This window comes from Electrona antarctica (assembly GCF_951216825.1).
Source record: "Electrona antarctica genome assembly, chromosome: 11".
NCBI lineage: Eukaryota > Metazoa > Chordata > Actinopteri > Myctophiformes > Myctophidae > Electrona > Electrona antarctica.
This window is the reverse complement of record NC_136792.1, coordinates 12,703,481-12,729,164: the sequence shown is the minus strand read 5'-3', so window position 1 is coordinate 12,729,164 and position 25,684 is coordinate 12,703,481. Positions and strand designations below refer to the sequence as shown.

At 43.8% G+C, this 25,684-nt stretch overlaps 1 protein-coding gene across 1 annotated transcript; it reads right to left on the bottom strand.

The window, feature by feature from the left end:
- Positions 1-6,532: 6,532 nt before the first annotated feature.
- ankk1 (ankyrin repeat and kinase domain containing 1) lies at positions 6,533-25,458 on the bottom strand (the record flags this gene model as incomplete). The annotated part of the gene is made up of 9 exons (XM_079513694.1): positions 6,533-7,991; positions 8,744-8,987; positions 10,275-10,308; positions 11,006-11,094; positions 16,736-16,891; positions 18,104-18,153; positions 20,367-20,518; positions 21,348-21,627; positions 25,271-25,458. The coding sequence occupies 9 exons, from the start codon at positions 25,456-25,458 to the stop codon at positions 6,944-6,946; spliced, it is 2,241 nt and encodes a 746-aa protein (XP_079369820.1). The 3' UTR covers positions 6,533-6,943.
- Between the last annotated feature and the right edge of the window lie 226 nt (positions 25,459-25,684).

Below are 25,684 nucleotides of genomic sequence, written 5' to 3'. Positions count from 1 at the left end.
GCGCGCAAATAAAATTGCGGGTCGCGGGCCACGTGGGCCCCACGGGGTGGGGCTGCCCCCCATCCCTAGAAACAACTATGCCTGTTTAGTACAGTCAAACCAAGCTTATACAAATCGGGTCTCATCCAACCAACCAATACTGGGATGCAGAGTAGAGACAAATATTCATTATTCACCTCCAAAAATCCAATTTTGTTCATTCAACTGAATGTGTCACTGCGACCCCATTAACAGCTAGTGAGCCAGTCAGCGCAACATTGTCATCAGGACATGCCGGCCCATAATACACAGGCACACATGCGCACACACACAATCAGTCGGTCCACATTCAGAGCGTTAATTGCGTTGCTCTCTCGCGGTCGCGGTGACTTTTTTTCTTCTCTTTATTCTATCATTTCTTCAGGGTCCGCAGAGAGGTGTGCCGCGGTCCGGTCGTGGACCGCGGTCCGCCTGTTGAGGACCACTGATGTAGAATCTACATCTACAGCATCACACAAAAGCATCAAAAGTAGCAGATCCACAAGCTTGAAGCGACACGCTTTGAGTTTGTCAATTTGCTACTCTACTATTTTAGAATTTGAATCCTGAAAACAATTCAATTCAATTTCAATTCAAACTTTATTCAAGACACTCACAGGGGGGTCCATAGGGCGGAACACATAAAAAACAGTTTGGAACATATGAGGTTTCCACCCGACAGAGACAAAATATCTTAGAGTTTTACATAAATAACAAACATGTTGCAAACATGGCATCATGGCATGTTATTTCACAACAACAGACTAGTAAATGCTTTCTGCTATAGCACTAGGCCTACTTTGCTCTTTTTGTTTGCACCAAGAGCTCACATCACATTAGCCTCTTCCTGCATGGTTCCTTTTTCTGACGTGAAATTAGGTTAAGCATTTTACAAACTTAATTATTGGCTGATAGAAGGTGTCCTGTGCGTGCGTGCGTGCGTGCGTGCGTGCGTGCGTGTGCGCGCGCGCGCAAGTAACTAAGTACATGTACTCGAGTACTGTACTTAAGTATAATTTTAAGGTGATTTTTTTACTTTACTGCAGTATTTCCAAATAATAATGTTCAATACTTTTACTTCTACTCCACTACACCTCAGAAACAGAGTTTTTTGATGCCCAATACTTTTGTATTCGTATTTCTTAATTCTTACTCAAGTAAATTTTGAACACCAGACTTTTACTTGTATCCAAGCATTTCTACATTGTGGTATTGATACTTTTACTTAAAAAAAACTGCTAGTACTTCTCACCACTCTTCGTCATGCGCGCATCAACGTGAGTGTAACAATATCGAGCTTATGGGATGCAGTGTTGATTTTGACAGCAAATTTTTATTTTAGTTTTAGTAATAGTCTTTTGAATAGTTTTAATTTAGTTTTAGTCATATTTTAGTCACCTGGAATGTTTTAGTGTTAGTCTAGTTTTAGTTGACTAAATATCATAAGATTTTGGACAACTAAATCTACAGTTGATTTAGTCGACTAAAATGTTTGGCGGGCCTTGCTGTCGTATTGGGGCGTATCCACACCTGGTCCTACCTGGGCCTATTTCTGAACTCGGCCAAGCCACACACAAAAAAAGGAAAATAAATAAATAATAATAATAATAATATAGGCCTATATAGGTTTGTATATAGGGTCTGTAGCAATTGTAGAAATGTTAGAGCTTAATTGTCAAATGTTCAATCATGTTCTATGTGAATGCAATCACTGCATTCAATTTAGCAAAAATATGGCAGTGGGTGTATTATTATATTATTCATCTTTTCCTATTTGGATCAGTAGCCACTGGCACTGCCTAGTTTGTCCATCTGTACCTGCATACATTGATTGGTCATGCCTGCCTTATCCCTGTAATCATGTGCTTGTTTCTAGAATGCGGCAGATTTTCTTTTATTCACCCCAGAAACTTGCGTCTTTGTTTATGATTAAATATGAATGAGAAGCCTCTCTGAGAGTATCCTACATGTTAGCCTCACAATGTCAAACATCTATTGCAAAGTTTTTTGGAAAGAAAGGAACTCAGCAGCAGTCCCTAGAGGAGCTAGCCAGATACAACAGTTGTATCCTGAGGACTTCAGCTTTACTGGGCAACTCCACAACAGCGTCCGCCCTTGATTATGGATTACTACATGATTGAAGACATCAAAGGTCATAATTGAATTTATATTATATTATAATAATATTTGCTGAATGGATTTTCATTGATTGTGCCCATGTTGTCTGCTGCTATGCTATGGGGTGCTATCTTGCTAATTTGTAATTTGGAAGTGAGTTGAAAGAAACTAGCTGTTGTAGTGTTGTTACACAGATTGCAGTCTTCAATACTACTACTTCAATACTAGTAGGCTGCCTGGGAGAGTGTGCATGTTGTTGTTTTGTGGTTGTTGAGGAGCGCTCATATGTCCAGCTGAGGGTTTGTGTAAACAAACAGTGTTAACACAAACATTGAATGCCATGTCAATGACAATGGATGGCCAGCTTTGAATGGGATGATGAGTCTTGTAGCAACCTGACATTACACCTGTCAATCTCTAAGACACCTGACTTAATACTTTTAGGAAATTGAAGGAATAAATGAGCATTCATTAATAAAAACATGAGAATTAATTAATTAATGAATTAATGCCAAAAGTTCCCAGGCCAATAATTAATTCCTGCATACGCCACTGTGTAATGGCTGATTTTGCACTTTCTGAAAATAGCTGATCTACAAGCTCACAACACGTCACACTGTGAGCGTTGTGAGCTTATAGATCGGCTATTTCCAGCATGTAACCAAGTGTAAAATGACTTGTCTTTTACTTATATATACTGGATCTCTTGTCCACTAGTCCCTTCCTAACATATACAAAAAAAAATCAATATATTTCTTCGTTTTAGTCATCATAGCTTAGTTTTCATTTAGTCCGTTTAGTTGTCGCCAGTGAAAAAGGGTAGTCGACGAACATCTTTCATCATAGTATCGGTCTACGAAATCAACACTGTTCAGGCTCTGATGAGATGCTGCTGAGATGGCTTCCATTTTTCAGATTGTAGACGCGGCTGAATGCAACCTTCCCTGTCTGTGAACGTTCAACACACTGCTTGTTAATCACAGCTGTAGCTCTGCCTCGGAGGAAACGTACTGGCATGGGGCAGGAAGGATCAGGAGACCCTCTGCCTCGGAGGAAACACACTGGCATGGGGCAGGAAGGATCATGAGACCATTGCTCTGCCTCGGAGGAAACGTACTGGCATGGGGCAGGAAGGATCATGAGACCATTGCTCTGCCTCTGAGGAAACGTACTGGCATGGGGGCAGGAAGGATCATGAGACCATAGCTCTGCCTCGGAGGAAACGCACTGGCATGGGGCAGGAAGGGTCATGAGACCATAGCTCTGCCTCGGAGGAAACGCACTGGCATGGGGCAGGAAGGGTCATGAGACCATTGCTCTGCCTCGGAGGAAACGTACTGGCATGGGGGCAGGAAGGATCATGAGACCATTGCTCTGCCTCAGAGGAAACGTACTGGCATGGGGCAGGAAGGATCATGAGACCATAGCTCTGCCTCGGAGGAAACGGACTGGCATGGGACAGGAAGGATCATGAGACCCTCTGCCTCGGAGGAAACGGACTGGCATGGGGCAGGAAGGATCAGGAGACCCTCTGCCTCGGAGGAAACGTACTGGCATGAGGCAGGAAGGATCAGGAGACCATTGCTCTGCCTCAGAGGAAACGTACTGGCATGGGGCAGGAAGGATCAGGAGACCATTGCTCTGCCTCGGAGGAAACGTACTGGCATGGGGCAGGAAGGATCAGGAGACCATTGCTCTGCCTCGGAGGAAACGTACTGGCATGGGGCAGGAAGGATCAGGAGACCATTGGTCTGCCTCGGAGGAAACGTACTGGCATGGGGCAGGAAGGATCAGGAGACCATTGCTCTGCCTCGGAGGAAACGGACTGGCATGGGGCAGGAAGGATCAGGAGACCATTGCTCTGCCTGGGAGGAAACGGACTGGCATGGGGGCAGGAAGGATCACGAGACCATTGCTCTGCCTCGGAGGAAACGTACTGGCATGGGGCAGGAAGGATCAGGAGACCATTGGTGCAAAATAGCTAAATACATTTACTCAAGTACTGTACTTAACCCATTTAGGCCTGACCTCAAAATTTTAAACAATTCTTCTAAATCCTCCAGTTTTCTGAAATAAATATTTTCACGATTTTTCAAAAATAGCAGACCTACAAGCTCGTAGCGCGCCACTCGGTGGCGCGCTATGAGCTTGTAGATCTGCTATTTTTCATTAGCTAAATTATAACATAATGTTTAAAACACCAAAAGGGGTTCCCACCCAAAATGGGTTAAGTACAATTTTGAGGTATTGTTTTACTTTACTGGAGTATTTCCAATTTCCACTCCATTTTTCTACTCCACTACACCTCAGAGACAAATATTACTTCACTCCAAGTACTCCACTACAATTATTTGGCAACTTTAGTTACTGTTACTTTGTAGATTTTGATTCTTATTGGAAAACATACAGTAGCCACTCCATCCCTGTATACATTTTGGCCATTTGGAAATAGCAGATGTACAAGCTCACAATGCACGATGAGCTTGTAGATCTGCTATTTTCCAAAATAGTCTTTACACATTTTATACATTTGAAAACTTGTAGAATGTGACATTCTGCATATTCTACTTTTGGCATAAGTATATTTTTTCATACCAATCATTGTTACAAGTAACACAGACCACATTGCATTATTGACACTTTTACAGTACATTTTCCACCACTGCACGTGACTGTGGGCAGGAAGGAGAGTAATGCTGTCCAACCGCGTGCTTCTCAATAGGCAGGGGCGTCAGGCAGACATTGTTGGATGCAAGTGACTGGAAGTTCCATCCCATTATAAGGAGAAAAAAACAGAAAGACCGCCCACATGCGACAAGTTGTCGCAGCTGATGCATGGCGTGCACCAGCGTGAACAACGATGCGTGGGGTTCAGCAATAGCAAACTATCACCCGTCAGTGATGGGCACTATAGCCAATGGGACAGAACGTACTGTGTTCACTCCACTGGGTGGGTTTTTCACTTGCAGTTTTTGTTCAGTGATCCATCAGCACTCCAAATGCAGGAGAATGCAAGGAAGATAACCCAAAGCCAATGGACAGACACATACGCATATATATAAAAAAAACTGTACTTTTTTGTGGTGGCTATGGCCTGAATTAATACTTTTCACTGTTTGCCCGATATGAATAGCATAGCCAGCCATAGAGAAAGAATGTGAGCAAGAATAGCAGAATAGTAAATGACTCTGTCAAAAATATTTATATTTTTGGCAAATGTTCCCCCAGAATAGGAATGCTGGAGTTCAAGTGGTTAATGGTAATGCTATTCATTATAATAATGGTGTTTTTATTTAAGGTGCACTAATGTTTTCATATTGCTGGATAATACGAATATGTTATAGATAATAATACTATTTTATATTGCACATGTCATCAATCTGTCCTTTAGTTACTTCTACAAATAGCTCCAGTCAAAGTACTACACATCCGGAAAAGACGGCACTTTGTTGGAACTGCCCAACCGTTGCTCGGAAGTGCTGCGTGGGCGTACGAAGAGCTCGCTCAACTTGAATCTCATACCATAGCCTACAACACAGGAAGCTGCTGGCGTGGATGAATGACACAAATATGTACAGTATGCCAACATAGGGAGTCTTACCAACGCGCCTCAAGCCTAAAGCGGCAAATCCGGTGCTTCACAGGTACAAGGACAAGAGTTACAGAAGGAGAAGAGACTGGAGCAGCACGGACATTTAGAGCCTTTTATTAGGTGCTAAAGTATACAAAGACTAACGTTTCGACCCTGCGGTCCTCATCAGAGTCATGACTGACCTTGCGGTCTTCATCAGAGTCATGACCACAGGGTCGAAACGTTAGTCTTTGTATACTTTAGCACCTAATAAAAGGCTCTAAATGTCCGTGCTGCTCCAGTCTCTTCTTCCTCATGTACAGTATGTCATTATATTCTACTGAAGCTCCTGTCAGACTGATTAGACCAGTTGTTCCCAAACATTTTAGCCTGTGACCCAAAAGAGAAATATGTCGTCTCCCAGGGACCCAAACTAGTGAAAATAGAGACCAGGATTACTGCATGTTTCTTTGTGAGGGTACCTATACCTAGGGGACACGGGGAGAACACGCCAACTTTGCCATTTTGCCAACCCCACCTAGGGTATGGGCACTGATGATGCGGAGGAGGGAACACGCCACCAGCACCCACAGCGTCCCCAGTGGGAATCGAACCCAGGCCCTTGTAGCTGTGAGGCGACAGCACTACCGACTGTGCCTGATTTATGTAATTTCTTAGATTATCCTTTGATTTCTTCATGAAATTACTGAATGAAAATCATTGATTTTTTTTTTAATGAATTCTTTTAGCGATCTTACACAAAAATTAACACTTGATCATCTTTTACTTTCTCTAATAACAACCTACTGTAAAACATGAACCTTGGTTGAAAAAACAAAGTTGAACTGGAATCGTAAAAAACCAAAAGGATCCCAACCCTATAGTCAACATTACTAGGTGAACACATTTCCTTTTTTCACTGACTTTTTGTAATATTGTAAGATTTGTCACCATGGCAACTGAATGGTGCACATGCATGGGCTGTCAAGAAAGTGAATAATGATCAAAGCTTCTCTCCTAGCATCATGTATTCATGGTCCCGGAGGTGCAGCGTTGCTATTTCAATCATACCATGATCCGCTGTCTTTTTTTAATCACAACCTTTGGCAAGTATCATTCATTCAAGTATCATTCATCTTTACAGGTGTGGAAAAAAATAAAAGGAATCAAAACAAAGCGATGCTAATGGAGATGGTAGGATTTCACGTTTTACGTTCTCCGCCTCCATGGCTACAGTCACGCTGAACATTCCTTCAGCAGGAGCGCCGCCACTTCAATCCTTCCGTGCGACTGTGCCACGCTAAGCGCCGTGCACCCTGACGAGTTCCTCAGCCTCCCGTCGGCGCCGTTCAGCAGCAGGGCCTTGACGACGGGAGCGCACCCACACAGCGCCGCCAGGTGCAGAGGCGTGGCCTTCTGGCGGTTGGCGGCGTTGACGTTGGCGCCACGTGAGAGCAGCGCGAGGACGCTGGGGAAGCATGCGGCGCTGCATGCCAGCTGCAGCGGCGTCCACCCCCCGCCGTCCTCGGCCACGTTGGGGTCGGCGTTGGCGGCCAGGAGCTTGGCCACGGCTCCTTCCTGGCCGCGGTGGCAGGCCAGGTGCAGCGGGGTCCATCCGCTCGGCCCCCGCGCATCCACGCTCCCCCCCTGGTTCTCCAGCTGCAGCACCGTGTCCCCGTGGCCCCTGAGCGTCGCCAGGTGGACGGGCGTCCAGCCCTGGGGCGTCCTGGGGTCGGGAGCGGCCCCGTTGGACAGCAGCTGCCTGCAGATGCCCGTGTGGCCGTTGAGAGCGGCTAGGTGCAGTGGCGTGCATCCCCTGGCGTCGGCGCCGCCCACCTCCGCCCCGCTCTTCACCAGACGGCGGACCACGGCGTTGCGGCCCCCCTCGGCCGCCAGGTGCAGAGGGGTGGAGAGGCCGCGGTCGGCCGCGTCCCGGTCGGCGCCCCGAGCCAGGAGGAGCTTGGCGAGGCTGTCGTGCCCGTAGACGCAGGCCACGTGCAGCGCTGTCCTCCCCTGCGCCTCCTCCCGCGCCCCCTCTGCCCCCACGGGCAGCCGCGAGAGCAGGACGCGTGCCGCCGTCTCGTGGCCGTTCTGGCAGGCCAGGTGGAGGGGCGTCCAGCCCGCGCTCTCCTTGGCGTCGGCCACCGCTCCGCCGTCCAGCAGCAAGCGGACGGACCGGTCGTCTCCACTCTGCGCGGCGAAGTGGAGCGCCGTCCACTGGTCCCCGTCGCCCTGTGTGACGCTCGCCCCGCGCTGCAGCAGCAAGGCCGCGATGTCGTGGCGCCTGTGGTGGAGCAAGGACGTACAGTACGTGGGCTTATTCAAAAGCTTGACATTTGTAGGGCTGTCACGATTACACATTTAAGTTGACTTGTCACGCAAATAATTGCGATTAACAATTTAATTGTGTTTTTGGCTTTGGAAATTGGAACATTGTGAATAGAAATTACATTTCTGTTTGCCTTTTGGGCTTCGTAATAAAAAACAGGGCAGATATGACAACAGAAATATACCAAGAAATTACTGGCATTTTAGTAAAAATGTTGTACTAAAAGTGTCACTTCGTTAGCTTGTAGATTAGCTATTTCTGCTTTTTTATGTATGATCATGGTATGTATTCAACTAACATGGAAACGATCAGGAGTGGCAGCGGTGGCCGAACGGATTGCGGAGCGGTCTTGATACCGGAAGGTCGCCAGTTCGAATCAGCGGTCCGACACGTTAAAATTACCACCGCTGAAGTGCCCTTGAACAAGGCATTGAACCACTACGATGAAATGTGTTCTATGAGCAGGGCCTGGCTGGAAACAAGTTCTTGAGCTTAGCCCAGATACCCTGGGTAAATATAGTAATCATTTTATTTCATTTCATCGTGACAAAATCATTGCGATGAGACGATTATGTAATAATTGTGACAACCCCAGACAATCTGTATAGTTCTCAAAGTTTTTCGTGCCAAGGAGTCACCGAAAAACTAAAATCAAGACTCCTTTATAGCCGTGTATCAAATGAACTTGAAAGTGATTTCAACTAGACCTGTGCAGTACTGCAATGATGAGAGGGGTGTAACCTTTAGAGCTGGGGCGGTTCACCTCGGCACCCAGGCTCAGGACGTGGCGCACGCTCTCTGCGTCGCCGCTTTCCACGGTGTAGTGGAGCAGAGTGTTGTCGTCTGGGAAGGACGCGGAGGCGTGTTCCCTTTTCAGCGACTGTCTGAAGCACTCAAAGTCTTTCTGTGACAGCAGAGAGAGGATGCCGCCCTCCTTGTTGCTCTGGTGACCTGCCAGAACAAAATGGGAGGGGGATCTGTTTGTGATGAAGAAAGCAGACGAGCGGGCAGGTGACTCATCATCTGCCCCGCTTCGTTTTGTGCTATTCTTTGTCGTCGCTGTTGGGGTGTAAACATTCTGTGCCATGAACGTTATACATCACGGATCTCCATATATGGGCTTAATATTGATGACATCAGGGATCTCCATCCCTGATGATGTCACGTGATGTCACATGCTCCATCCCTGATGATCTATAATAGCACAAATAGCAGATCTATAGGTTCTTGATTTATGATCCTAGATTGATGTAGGCCTACGTGTCTACCCTGCTTACTGTAAATTGATCTGGATAAAGCGCATCATCTAAATGCTTAAACCATTAAAGAAAAGTGCTGTGATTTTTTTCCTGCTTTCTATACAGTATGTGTCCATGGAGTTGAAATTACTGTAATAGACCCCCAGGTGTGGTTAGATTATTCAAATAAGTCTTCCCTGCTTATTTTTGCTTTCTTCCTGAAAGCTGAAAGCCTTGAGTCAAAAGGCCCAATCAAAATACACCACTTTAGTGTCATCATAACCCTAACAGTATGGCAGCCCCTTAGTATTCATGTTGTTCGCACACCAAAAACAACTCGGATGTAATTTTCCTGTTGTGAGCTGCTATCTTTGACAATTTTCACCTACAATGACTTTCCTAAAATCGTGCTGCCAGTTCGTTTGAAAGTGGATAATAAGCTTGTTGTTCATGTGGTGACTTAACAATGGAAGCCCCTTTCCGCCACGGAAAAATAAATAAAAAAAATACCTTTTTCTCACGAATGTGAGAGGTTTAACAAAACGGAGCTCAACATTTGTTTTGCCAGTGAGTGAGGGATGGAAATATATTTTGAGATATATGGTCGCAATTGAGAGAAATAAATACATTTCTGGCCTTTTCTTTTATTCAGGTGCATGGCAGACTTGGTCCTCCATCCCTGAATGCATCAGACATCTACGTTATACGTTCTTGATCGGTGGGAATGAGATTTGGGAGTAATACAGGTGCTCTATCTAATGCAGTCTGGCCGACACTATGGATCGATGCATTCCTTATATTGCTTCAGGGTTTCAACATCTCAGACTAAATGAATCTGAGAGGCTGAATTAATGCCACATGTATTCCTCCTCCCTGATTGGTTAACGTCTTCCTCTGAAAAGACCCCATTTAAACTGCCAACGCAGAGTCACTTCTTAAAATGTCAGGGCTGCAGCGGAACCCGCGTGCGTGCAACACATTAGCTTACAACAAGGCTTACCCGGGGGGATGACAGGCAGCTCAGGAACAGCCGGCTAAATGGAGGGGGAAGGAAGCAAATGTTAATAGTTAATTGTAAGGCCTCACCTCAGTCTACATAAAGGTTATTACCCCACCAAGACCACAACGCCGATTCTACAAATACCTCCTGAATCAATTGTTCTCACACTTGTTTAAGATAAAACATAACAATGGTAAAACATAGCAGATGTACAAGCTCGCAGCGTGGCACCAAGTGACGAGCTGTGAGCTCGTGTATCTGCTAGTTTTTAACCTGATTCTGTCAAAATCCTGTCATGCATCTAGTCTGCACAGATGCTTTTCCGGTTTTAATGGGTTAAACACAAGAGGACTAGACTTATATACTATGTGATAATTTTTATGTGCAATGACTGGAGATGTGTCTATATGAACGACCTTTTCAAAATGCTAATTTTTGTTATTTAAGCACCGGTGAATTGACCGTAATGGATTCATTATTTGGATTTGCACGTAAAGTTCTTTGCACTTTCATTCATTCGTGAATACTTTTGCCGTCTTTTAGGAGAGAGGTAATTTTTGTTGTTTTTGCTGACGCTTGCAGAACAAGGACATTTTTTTTAATTAAGTTCTTAGATCTTGAATTTAACATGCCGATAAATATGAAATTTATGGTTTCCCAGAGAGAGATCAGGGGGGGTTGACAGAGGGGGTGAGAGAGAGAGAGGGGGAGGGAGAGAGACGTGACTGAACTGAGTGTGGTTTCTGTGATGAGGGAGATGATGGCACAGCTCCTGGCATCCTCAGCACTTCATTCAGAACCTCTGTCTTCTTCACTGTGTCTGTGTGGATGGAACAACAGACATACATACAAGCACATGCAGGGCAAATCTATTAATAACCCAACTGTGTACAAGAATAACGCATTGTTTCCATTCAACAGTGGAGTGGACATTGTACTAGATTAGACCACAGCACAGTTTCCTTGACAATGTAGTATTCAATATCTCCCCCCCCAAAAAATCTGAAACACAGTTTTATGACTGGTATAAAGTCCAATGAACAGGTTTATGCTCAACTATGAAGCAGAACATGGACAGAGCATGCAGGGGTGTTTTTCAAGCCAAGGACCCCTCAGCTGAGATGTAGATGAAGCAGGGACCTCCACTACAATACTAAACACCAATACTAACTAAACTAATACTAAACTTATGTTGCAGATTAACTTTTTCATAGATTTCAATATTTCATAGATGCATAGACTTGTTTAAAATTTTGGGCGGGAACCCCATTTGGTGTTTTAAGCATTATGTTGCGCTATGAGCTTGTAGATCTGCTATTTTTGAAAAATCGTGAAAATCTTTGAATATATATTCTTTCAGAGCGAACATTTTTAACTAAAATCTTTGCTTCGGCAAATGTCCCCCCCAGTATAGGGATGCTAGGGTTCAAGTGGTTGATGTCATACTTAAACAAAGTATATATGTGTGTGTGCGTCACGTGCGTACGTGTGTACGTGCGGTGCGCTCGCTTGTTCCTATCACACAAAGATTTTCCGGCCCCCAAGTAGTATCTCTGAGGACCCCCTAGGGTTCCCTGACCTATAGAATTCTCAACAGGCCCTACTGTAACTGGGCCCTGCTGGGCCGGCCCGAGGCTCGGCCCGACCCGGACAATTATCATCATTTTAAGCCCGAAAGACAGAGAACAAAGACAGAGAACATTGCCAGTAGGCAGCACCAGTGGCTCAAGTTATAGCGAGTAGACCTAAAGTTAGATTCCCGTTGTCATGCATCTCTCATTCTCTCTCTCTCCCTGACGTTCTCGCTTGCTGCTGCTGCCTGTGTGATTTATATTCCGTCCTTCCAGGGCCGGTTGGACCCTAGGTGGCGCTATAAGCGAGATCTGTAGAGTGCGCCCGTTCGCGGACTCCGCACACGTGCGATTTTTTCCGGGTATATGCGGTTATAAGTCGAATTTTAGGACATCTGGCCATTTTTTTTGTTGTTTATTTTTGAGTGGTGTAAACCACTCCTACAACTGGCTTTGTTAGTTTACGTGTCTGTCTGTTTGTCTGTCTGTCTGTTCGTACCAAAAATGAGCATGGTTGCTATGGTCACCCAGTTCACACGGGTGTGATTTCATTACGTCAGACATTACGTCAGACCACAGCTGATCAGTCTATATAAGACCTTACACCACTCAGTTCACACGGGTGTGATTTTTTATTTTTCCTTCCGGTTGAACCCGGGCCGGAAGGGTCAGCTGTTGTAGACGTAGACTCGTAGAGGATTAATTTTTAGACGGTGGCGAGTGGCGACTACCCCCCCTAGCGTCTAACATTTGTCACCTCACCCAATGTGAATGTGTGGGTTGCCAGTTGCCCGACCGATATCCCCCCACTTAAGGCAGAAACCAGTGCAGAAAAAATATATTTTTGGAGGGCTTAAGTGGCGCCCCTAAGAGGTGGCGCTCGAATCGGCCGCTTCGTCGGCCTGTACTAAGGGCCGGGCATGCGTCCTTCAACGGTGGCGCACCACCACGGCACCGAACACAGCAGCAGAAAGGGAAGATCTATAAACCCAGCAGATCTGTTATGTCCGGCGCACGACAGGACAGACACCACGCTTCACCATGCAATTACCTTTATAATGTAAATGCACAGCAGCGCACGGACACTTCATTAGCCAGAAAGCATATCAATAATACCTTACCAGACAAGCTGATTGTCTGTACAAGGTGTTGTGGTGCTCACTGCTTAATACTGTATGTTGTTGATTGGGCATTCCACTCATTTTCAACATTTTACTGTCATTTCTTTTTCAGACCTCCAGTTCTAGGAAACACAGAATGGGGTTTTTTATTATTTCGACACAACAGCTCTAAGGTATATTAATGACATAGTAAAATGTTGAAAATGAGTGGAATGCCCCTTTAAGTCCTTGTCAAATTCTTCCACTTTGGATTCATACTTGGATTTATAATTAATACAAACAATATGGAGCACAGAGCAGACTCCAGCGGAATTACCCCGTGTATACAAAAGTTATGCTTGTGACATCACCCCAACAACCTGGCCGCTAGTAGGTTACATAAGGAAGGAATTTTGTAACGTCACCGATTATCCTTGGCTCATTGAGGCTTCAATGCCGAGGTGCAGACAGAAAGAATATGCACCTGTTCTCTGCTGCCTGAGTCACGGAACCTGAGTCTCGGCCCTACCAATCAGCATACATTATATAGATAGATACCTTTATTATCCCGCGGGGGGAAATCAGTGCAATTTTCAGACCTGTACTTGAGGTCATGTGATCACGCATTGAACTGATGTGGAGCAGTTCAACTGCTCTTCCTTTTTTGTTGCTTTTTACCCCTTCGTCTGCCCAATCTAGTCATTATGCACACATTACTGCTGTGGTGTCCTATGCTGATTCACCTGCGAGATGGAAATATATTATGTTGGACACATCCCTATTTAAAAACAACCTCACGTGCATAAGTTGCTTGTAAATTATAATGGTTAGCAGTAAATTGTTTCATGACCTCCCGAGTCGCAATGGGTCTAGTAGCTTGTATGAATAAATGTGACACTGTTGAGTTGGTGAAAAGCACTCTGTCTGAGTGGTGACAGAAAATACATGATATTATTATGTGTATGTAGTCTGCAGCACACAGATTTGTATTCATTAACATGACTTCCGATTTGTCGTCTAATTAACGGTGACTCACAGTCTCCTGTGTAAAAGGGTTTAATGTCAATTGTATTTCAGTCTGGCGAGCCATTATGCAGAACGGAACAGAGCAGAGTGTGCGTGTTGAGTCTGACTTCTGAACAAATTGCTAGTTGACCACTACATCATTTCGCGCCTCTAGTCTAAATCTTAAATTAATAACTGAAAATAACCTATTGTAGTTATTTTCGGTCAATGCTTCTGCGACACATTGACAGTTTGTAGATAGGCTATTTTCGTTTGAGATAATGTATTGACAGTTTGTAGATAGGCTATTTTCGTCTGCGATATATTGACAGTTTTGCCTTTTGCCTGACTATTTTCGCTGCGCAACAGGCTTCCATAGAAGACAGAGAAGAGATGGAATCGAAATGACTGAAATCAGTCGTGGCGACAGAACTGTAATCTATGCAGACAGACAGACAGACAACCTGTATTGATGCCAAAGTACAGAATAGGTAGAAGGCTAACACTGACTCAAACAGATACTGGAACAATATAAACCACAGTCTAAAGATGATTTAACATCTGACCTGTGAGCTAGTCAGGTGAGCATAATGTATTTAAAGCCATCGTACCGTAAAGTATAGGTATAGCGTGTGCATTGTATCACCAATAAATACGACATACAGTATACTTCTAGAAGATTGACTTAAAGGACCACTTCACCACTTTTCAACCTATCTTCATATAATAGGTCTTCGCTAATAATTATGATAAAATGGCACCATTTTTTTCCTACTCCGTCTGTGTCTCATAGGAGGGCCGTGGGCAGTTCATAAACCCGTCCACCAGTGACATCATCAATGGGGAATCCAAGCTAATAGAAACTGCAGGCTTTCTAGTCCTGAAAAGTTGCAATGCGAAAAAGGAAGCCATCGTTCTCACGATAATACAAATCTGAACATTTTTGTAAAGAAATCTTGTTTAAAAAAAAATCTGCCTAATGATGATGTCACTGGTGGACGGGTTTCTGAACTGCCCACATCCCTCCTATGAGACACAGACTGAGTGGGAAAAATTGTGCCATTTTATCATGATTATTAGTGAAGACCTATTATATGAAGATAAGTTGAAAAGTGGTGAAGTGGTCCTTTAAGGACCTTAAAGTAATTCAACCAAAAAATGTCTTGTTTTCTATCAATAATGAGTCAATGACTCACCCCATGAAGCCTTGCATTCATGGAGATTTGTTTTGTTTTTGTCACATTCCTAAGCCAATCATTTCATGAACGGAATCTTCCGATAGGAGACCGAGTCTCCCAATGACCTGGATGACTTGTCTTGTACATCTACGGTACGTTTTTGAAAGATCTTGAAAGTGTGAGAACTTCTGATGTAGAATCGGCCTCAGGTCTTAATGGGTAAAATGCTGTTATCAACAGTAGTAACAGTATACGCCTCCCATTGCCAGTGGTGGAAAGTAACTAAGTACATACTGTAAGTACTGTACTTAAGTACAATTGAGCTATTTTTACTTTACTTGAGCATGTCCAATTTTCTGTAGATTTACTTCTACAAGTACAACACTATATTTCAGAGGCAAATATACCTTTCCACTACAATTATTTGCCAACTTAGTCACTAGTTACTACTTTGTAGATTTGTATTATTATAGTAAAACACACATTAAGCACTATATACTCACGATGCGTTGCGACACATTGTTAGCTTGTAGATTTGCTATTTTTAACATAATTGTATACATACATTCTGCATAATGAGTACTTTCTACTTTTAGTACTGTAAGCACATTTTGATTATTATAATTTGTTTGTACTTTTACTCAAGTAAATTTACTTAAGTAAATTATGGGAGTTAGGATGACCAGATCCAAACTGTTCTTTTGAGGGACAGAATTAGTGGGACGGGGGACGGGACTGTGTTAGCAACTTATTCCTTTAAAGGGCCACTTCACCCCTTTTGCAACCAGATCTTATTTTAATGATGTTTGGGAGACAAGAAACACTTTCATGGGGTTTTTATGTGGGTAATTTGTGTTTTACATGTTTTAGTATTTTAAAGTATCCATGGGCTCCATGGTGTCATGGACACTGGGCTCACTTCCTTCCCGGACTACAATTCCCATAATGCTTTGGTCCACTGCTCCTCCTTGTGGATAGGGGGAGGGCTGTCTTACTGAGACAACATGTAGTCCAGGAAATAAGTGAGCCCAGTGTCCATGACATCATGGAGTCCATGGACACTTTGAAATACTGAAATATCTTAAAAACACATATTACCCACATAAAAACCCCAGAAAAGTGTTTCTTGTCTCCCAAACATCATTCAAATAAGATCTGGTTGCAAAAGGGGTGAAGTGGCCCTTTAAGTTGCTATTTTAAGGTATTGATGTCATATTCGACCATAGGCCTAATATTGCCTCATATTTGGTTATTAAACCGCTCTGGCATCTCATGTTTTGTTTTAAAATGCTAATTTTGGGTGGTATGGTCGACTTAGTGCTGTAGCCCTAGGGGATATTTATCAAAAACACATCTAGCTGGAAAAGAGACAAGAGTGCTTTACAACAGAAGGCCAACTATTAGGGCATTTGAACACTGGTGCCTGCCAGTCACAATGTGGGACAGGGTCTTGATTTGTGGGACGCCTGAAAAGTCCTTGAAATGAGGGGTTGTCCACGCAAAGGGGGACATCTGGTCACCCTAAAAAGTCTCCCATAGTACATAGGAGTACTTATTCCCACCACTGCCCGTTGCTGCTGAATGGCGGGAGGTGTGGCCTGCATTACCAGAGAAGGGTGGTCTCCCCCGGGGATCCTTGTCCCAGCAGCGTTGCATGATGCCCACCATTTGGTCACACTCTGGAGGTTTATCTTCTGGCAGCATGTCTATGCTCGGCCTCTTGCCTTGCGATACCTGGACCAGCACTGTGGTTACACTACAACCTGCCGCACGCACGCACACACACACACACACACACACACATTCAGCACAGAATAATGTATTTTTAACACTAGCATGACTGAAGTAAAATGAGTCACAAGTAGCATGTGCTTAAATTCATATTTAGAAAATGTTTCAGATGTCAAACATTTCTGAGATGATAGAATCGTGATGGATGATGATGGTCATGGATTGGAAGGGGAACATTCTGAAAGCTTCATGGGCAAAGATAATAAACTTCAAAATCTAAAAAAAACGGTCAGTCCGTATGGTGAATTTACTTTGAAAATGTAACTAATTCAACAGCAGTAACATTAGCGTTTTCTCATAGTCAGTTGATTGATTTATGAGTGAAATGGCCGGGATGGTTTGTTTATTTTTCAAACACAGTTATTATATGAGGCGATCTAAAATCCCCTATCGGGATTACAATGCAAATATAAAGTACATGAACCTGTGGATTTAGCACACTCTACCAATATTAACATCAGACTTCGGTGCTCTATACAATACAAATGATACATTTGGGTTGGTTGCATTTGTTCTCCCTGCTCTTCTATTGAGACATCGATCCTTTGGTTTGCAAATTGCAAGTCGCACTGACTGAAGGTCAAAATTAAATTTCTCCTCTAAGCAAGCAGGCAGGCTCTATTGGGTGCTTAGTGTTAGCACAGGAGACCAGTGTTCAAATCTGGGGTAGAACAAGAAAGAGGGAAGTCCAAATAGGGGGGTATACTTTTACTTTAGTATTTCCATCTGTTGTTACTCCACTACATCTCAGGCAAATATGGTGCTAATGTTTTTAGTCCACTACAATTTAAAAAGAAAAGGTGTATCTGCTATTTTCGAATAAGGTGACAAATGGGCCATATTCTGTATTAGGAGCATTTTTACTTTGGCATACATTGATGCCAATACTTTTGTACTTTTACTCAAGTGGAATTTGAAATACAACCCATTTATTTATTTATTTTACAGTGTGGTATTTCTACTTTTACTTAAGTGAACACACCACCACTGGATAATTGCATCGAGTACACATTAGTGGATATTTTAAATAAATACTTTGGTTGTTTTTAATTCTATGCTCAGGAGGCACCACCAGGCTGAATAATGGACACTACTCAAGTACAGCAAGATCTTTGAGAAAAGGCATTTCAGCAGGATGTTTAAAGGTTGAAATGTGAAAGTTTTCAAGTGAAAGTAATTCCTACCTGGGTGTGGTTTCTGCTGTGTCAGAATCTCCCACATCACAATGGCAAAGCTACAGATCAGAAAAGACAAAACCGCATTATTAATGTTGTTATTATTGTTGTTGTGTATACTCAAAGTCCCTTTACAAAATAATAAACACAATTAAAACACTGTTATTAGGAAACTAGAAAAGTGCTCCTCTGAGCACAGGTCTCCCCCAGGTCTGGATCTTGCCCATGTTGCCCTTGCTGGAGGTCAGGGAGGTTATTGTGAGCCACCAATATTCGGAATTTGGCCAATCAGGATGGAATATGAATGCTCCAGATTTGGGAAAGGCTTCAGCCTGATCTGAGCTCCATTTATATAAAATGTTAAGTTAAATATTTAAAAAGGCATAAAACATACTGGGAAAAGAAATGTGGCGGTACTTGTGCATAATCATGTTTGGGACTGAGCGGTCCAGTGGTTTGTGAGATTAGCTCCACGCACGCACGCACGCACGCACGCACGCATGCACACACACTCACAGTCACTGCACATCATTGCACCTTTTGGGTCACACAACAAGCAAAGCAATAGTCTGAATCAAATGTAGTCTATAATCAGCATGTAGCACACGCACGCACACACACACACACACACAGGCACTGCTGGCCGTGCACCTGCAGAACCACACCGTAAAAACAATGCACCAATGGGTCGCTACCAGGATGAATCAGGATTTAACTGGAATGAATGAGCAAGTGTTTCGTTTCAACCTAGACCTGTAAATACTTTTGCTTGCAGTAGACCTGATCTGAATAAAATGTTATGAATGTTACACCAGTCAACAAAACCTGATTCCAAAATGAAATACCATGATGATGACTACGCCAACACACACAAGTGGATGATTGGTTGTTTGTGCATGTTATGAAAATGATGCAGTGTTGACTTGTACTTGTATGTCCGACCCCATGGCCCTTTGGCTGATTGGCTCAAAACGGTTAATTTTTTAATCAGGCCCTCACTCAACCTCTCTGACTACTGCCGAAAATACTCACACTGGAGGACCAACCTCTTGCTCGTTTCTGCTGTGTATGTTAATGCCAATATGCCCTTCAGACATCAACAAAAGAACAGCTATATTAGAGTCAGTGGTAGAAAAAGTACTCTTTTTTTATTTTTTTATTTAGGTAAACGTGGCAATAATAATCTAGTAACGCTGTTACAGTAAAAGTCTGGAATTCAAAATGTACCAATTTAAGTATTGGCATCAAAGAGTACTTAAAGTACCAAAAGTAGAAAGTACTCATTATGCAGAAGAATGACCCATTTCGCAAAGTAACAAAAGTTTTCAAATAATAAGTAAATGTACAATATTTGCCTCTGCGATGTACTGGAGTAGAAGTAAAAGTAGCCTATTGCAAATTGGAAATTACTCCAGTAAAGTAACAATAGATGAAAATGGTACTTGCAGTGCTTGAGTAAATGTACTTAGCTCCACCACTAGTAGCAGGACTTTAGGAAAGATGGGAAGGAATTAAGAATGTAACGTTTCGCTGACCAAGTACATTTGCAGCCTAACCCTATAGCCCTAACACTAACTGCATTTTTCCGATTTGAAACCAACATTTGGTGGTCAAAACGCGGAAGTGCTAACGAGCGTTCCGTGTGAAACCCCAGCTGCGTGTGAAGTTATATTCATGCTGCATGCACGGGCAAAAAAAACAAGAAAAAACGCCCACCTGCAGCTCCAGCTTTGACCACTGAGCTTGGCGCATCATTGGCAAACCGCTCTGGGGGCTTGGTTTTAGACCCCATTATAATACTGTGTAGGGTCTAAAATGGTTAACCTGCTGTATTCTAACCACACAGCGAACTCCCCAGTGTTCATTTAACTGTATAGCGCACCAGTTATGTGCACCGATGGTTATAGTTATAGTGCTTAGTGTTAATGGCCCTTTAATGTTCTCCTCAGGATATGGACCCTAGCGTTGCAGTGGAATGGAGTATGGCATCATACTCCGTTCCAAAATGTGGTATGGCTACATTTCTAAAAGACAGATTTTATGGTGCATACCTAAAGGATTGCATGCCGCATACCTAAAAGACAGACTGTGAGGGATTATGCAGGTACTGAAGCGTGTGTGTGTGTGTGTGTGTGTGTGTGTGCGTGCGTGCGTGCGCGCGCTCATGAAGGCGTGTTAAAACAAAATAAACACTGACAGTGGACCAGAGCCAGTAGAGCGTGCATGCCACTGTGATGTTGCATGAGTGTTGGTGTAGCTTTTGGAAACTGGCCTGTAAACATCGAACATGGTTCCTGGAGGCTCGGGACACTGGGAGCAGGTCTCTGGGGGAATGTAGCTGATGTTCCCTCTGGCCAGCAGGTGTTCCATCAACTTCTTATGATCCAGGCATTGTTCCCAGTCAATTAAACCGTAATCTGAAACCTTTTGACAAAACACATCTAAATTGTCTTGGAAATGTTGTAAAAAGCTCCAGAAGCGTGGTAAACCGTAGTGGCTAGGCAGGCAGCTGCCTGCCAAGTGAGCTCTTGCCTGAAGCCCCTGAACGACTGACTAAACAGATTAATGACAGCTGGATGGGCAGCAAATAACCTTCCTTCAACAACTACTCCAAACGAGTCCTTACTGTTGGAGCGTCACAAACCGCATAGAGTGCTGCCGCTGTGATTTGGCTACAGATGATGTTTTTCTTTCATCAATAGATTGACTGGGCTAGTGGGCAGGCAGGGCAGCAATTAACACCCTCAACAACACCTTCACTGAAATGAGTCACTTTATGGTTCTGTCTCCCATGAGAGAGATTTAACTGAAAAAGGTTTGAACCACAATTCAGTTGCATTTTCAAGTGCAAGCCCTGTCGTCTAATTCTGTAGGCTACACGTTTGAACATTATTTCATTTGTTAACTTTGCCGAAATGACTCAACAATTTGTGCAGGGTGTCATGTTCGCCTTTGTCTGGCCTTAATGCTGCTACTGTGCTTCTTTGATGATGTAAATCATAGGCTACATTGAATATTCTTGCATATTGTAATTTACACATTTATTTGTATTTATATTATGTCATTTCGATACTGTAGCTCTTTCTGAATACACACATTAGTCGCTGTCACAATGGGCTGCTTGTATCTTTTTGTATCTTTAGCCTTTTTTAAGAATTCATATTTTCCAAAATGTTGCCCAAAATTGGGACTATCCTGAATGGTTGTATTCACGCCAGTGGTATGAAAGATACATGGCTTCCTATTGACTCACTTTGACGTGGAGATGATCGTCCACCAGGACATTAGAGGTCTTGAGGTTCAGGTGCAGCAGAGCAGGCCTCATGCTGTGGAGGTAGTTCATGGCCATGGTGACCTCGTGGATCATCTGGAACTTCTTGGCCCACATCAGCATGTGAGTGTCCAGAAGGTTGTCCAATGAGCCTTTACACATGTACTCCATCACCAAGGCAGCTGGCTCACTGTACAGTCCATAAATGGTCACCAGGTACTTGAATTTCACTTCAGACATCTGGGAGGCCTCGTCTAGCTTTCTGTATAAACAAACACAAATAGAAATAGGTGCCAAGTAGAAAGCATACCTCTCTCCATCGTATGTGTACAGACATGACATCTGACTTCTTCACCTTCTCATTTTCCCTGGAAAGTACAAATTGTCGTGTCTAATTTGCCAGGTGTGAAAAGAGGCCAATTCACACCTGACACCTTATCAATGTGGTGATCATTATAATACATGTTTTTTGTAATTGTCATCTTTAGAGCAGTGGTTCTCAAAGTGTATTGAGGTGCCATGCCATTTTTTGAGTGGTGCAACCACTCCTATAGATAGCTATGTGGGTCCCTGGTTGGGTGACTGGGTCTGTCTGAGCACGAAAATAGCCCCCCACACGGAGTTGCACCACTCACTTCACACAGGTGTGATTCTTTTTGTTCTGACCGAAAAGGAGGGAAGGAAGAATGAAACGTTGCTGCCCCGGGTACATTTGCTCATACCTGGAATTGTCCCTCTGCATTTAGCCAACGGACCCCTATTGAACCACAGCACAATCCTGCAGTGTTGGACTGAGTGGAGCCTGGGGACCCCCAGGGGTCCGTGAGTTGGTTCCAGAGGGTCCCTATGCAGCAAAAATGAGGAACAGTTTAGCCTGGCCCAGCCAGCGTGATTTCAGCCAGATGCCTCTCTAGACCATTTGAGGCATGAGAGAAAGGTTACATAGTGCAGCTTTAAGTAAAAGTGTTTATCTTTCAGCTGTGAATCCACATAAATGAGGATCAGCATCTCCAAATCTGATGCCATGGTTCTCAGCAGGAAACCGATGGATTGTGTAGTCCAAGTAGGGAATGAGACATTACCCCAGGTGAAGGAGTTTAAGTATCTCTGGGTCTTGTTCACGAGTGGGGGAGGACGGAGAAGGAGATTAGCCAGAGAACCGGAGAAGCAGGGGCGTTATTGCAGTCGCTGTACCGCACTGTTGTGACGAAAAGAGGGCTGAGCCAGATGGCAAAGCCCTCGGTCTACCGAGCAATCTTCGTTCCTACTCTCACCTATGGTCAGAGTGTGAGTCAGAGTGTGAGTCATGACCGAAAGAATAAGGTCGCGAATACAAGCGGCCGAAATTAGTTTTCTTCGACGGATGGCTAGAGATAGGGTGAGAAGTGCATCACGTGAGAGAGACTCGGAGTAGAGTCGCTGCTTCTTCGGCTGGAAAGGAGCCAGCTTGGTTCACCGATCTGAGCGGCGAGCGCCCACCCCCACCCCCTCCTCCCCTCCCCTCCCCAGTAGAAAACAGCTGAGAACACAGACGTCACAACATTTGGAGCGACACCCCTCTGCACTGTAGTTCACTCCCTCTCTTAGACCAGGAAATGTGGCTCATTTGCCCAGTCTTTTCTTTTAAAAACTAAACACATTCGGTCTCCGAGGCTAGGAACAGTTTAACCACTTTTACTTTAACGGGCACGGCGTCGGTGGCAGTCAGTAGCACCCCTATTCTTTTTTACTTTAGCGTTTACCCAATCCTCAAGCAGTGAAATAGATTTTGGCTCTGCGTTCCTATATAGGCACCTCACTGTGTGATTCAAATTTGGGTTAAAGTGGATGAGGTGTGCATTGTTTATTTTGTACAATAGTCCTGCACCCACACACTTTAGAAGCCAACTAATAATCAATCAGTATGGAATGAACATGACTGCAGGGAGCCTGTGTGGCAATTAATCTGCAAGAGTAGCATAAAGTGTGTTTAGAAGAAAATGGTATGTGGCCTACTTGCATGAAATATGATCAGTGTATAGTTTTATAGAGTAGCTTTGGACAGACTATATATATGCACACACACACACACACACACACACACACACACACACACACACACACACACACGCAACACACACGCAACACACACGCAACACACACACACACATGCAACACACACACAGGAGGAAGAAATACATTCATGCATTTCCAGAACTGCCTGCGGCCTGGTGGGGAATGGGGATAATAACAGTAAGAATCCTACACAAGTCAGATTGTGATGAAAATTGCAGGTATTGCAGGGCAAGAAGAATAACAAAATAAAAATGATATACAGTTAACAGTACCAAATATTCACTGACACTACAGCAAGTCAAAACATTACTATAGCAGGATATAGCAGGATTGTGTCATGATAATCAGTGCTGGGGAAAGTACTGAAATATTTTACTTAGTAAAAGTACAAAGGTCATTGTTAACATGGTGAATCACATCTTGATGATGTCATCAATATGTGATTCACCATGTTAATGATTTTTTTCAGACCTCCAGAACGGAAACACAGAATGGGGGGACTGTTTTATTATTTCCACAAAACAGCTCTAAGGTATATTAATGACATAGTACAATGTTGAAAATGAGTGGAATGCCCCTTTAAAGTACCAAATGCAGAAATTATTCATTATGCAGAATGTCCCATTTCACAAGTTTTCAAATGTATACAAATCTGTTCAGAATAGCAGATTTACAAGCTCACAATGCACGTGATGTGATACATTGTGAGCTTGTAAATCTGCTATTATTTACAAATGGCCGAAATTTGTAGACTAGGCCTATAGGGCCGAAGTGGTAACACCTTGCTTGCCCGGACCTATTTAATCCATTTAATCCATGTGCCCATCATTTATAGCGCCCGGACCACTTTTACCGGCGCACCGGAAGTTGTTGTGCATGTCTGTGTAGCAGCTAACAATAGCCACACCACTCTAGAGTCGATCGACAACAACGGGGGGTAAGAATAAATCTATCGCGACTAGCGACTGGACCGCGGAGCGCCGTCTAACACAGGATCTTTTTTCAGAATTAGACGGGATGATTTAGATCGGGAGTTATGAACGTTTTAAGATTTTCGTTTTTGTCAGCTAAACAGGCAGGGAACATTTTCGATGACGTGTCACTGTTTGACACGTCATCGGATCGGGCAACAAGCGCTCCTAGGCTGTGGAGCGATGCGAACGGTTTTGATATCATTAATCTCCGTCCTATTTATCAATCTCCGGCTTGGGCACTTGACCATGACCTTGAACTTGACGGAGATCTCCGCCCCGGGCCTCCATGGTGTTAATGTATGTTTTGTAATAATAATCAAAATCTACAAAGTAGTAGTAGCTAAAGTTTTCAATTAATTGTAGTGGAGGAAAAGTACAATATTTGCCTCTGAGATGTAGCGGAGTAGAAGTAAAAGTACTGACATTTGGAATGACTACCTCAATATTGTATAAATTATTACAATATTGAGGTAGTACTGAGGTAGGTATAGTTATAGGTATAGTACTTGAGTAAATGTACTTTACGCCAGAGGCGTATCTACAATAAGGCGAGGGCAGGCGTCCGCCTGTCCAAATCAATTTCTGGCCTGGCCAAAATCCATACAATGAGAAAAAAAGAAGACAAAAACAAGACCTGAGAACTATTAATGTACAGCGGATTGGCCGCTGCGGTAGAGCACGACCCTCAATCACCCATTGGAATGTAAATGCATGCCTTTCAGCCTTTGTATCCTACTCGTCTGGCAGGTATATCTCTTTGAAAACCTTTAGTGCTACGATTGTGCGCGGGGAGACGACAATTAACACATGATCTTGCCTGCCCAAAACGTAATTCCTGGATACGCCACTGCTTTACGCCACTGATAATATTCTGACCTGTGAACGCTGTGTGGAGACAGACTGGGGTCAATCAATTTCAAGGCACACTGTTCCCGCCAGAGCTTGAGTTTCACCCGGTACACGGAATGACCACGCCTGCCCTCCGACACCTTGATCCAGTCCGTCTCAAAGTCATCCTTCCTGAAGCTGTTGAACGTCCCAGATGCTCCGTCGAGACAATCCATGATGAGAAAAAAGATCTTCTCTCTGACACAAAGCCACTGTCACCGACGAGCAGTTCCACAGGAACTCGCCATCCCCAGTTGTGTCACACAAGGGAAAAGGGTGAAGTGCAGCGCAGCAGTAGGAGTGACAACCAATTTAATTGGTGGCTGGGTGGAAGGCAGGTGGAGTCTTCGGCTCGGTTGATTTATGGTAGGAGCTGTGACTTGTTTGCATAACAATGTCACA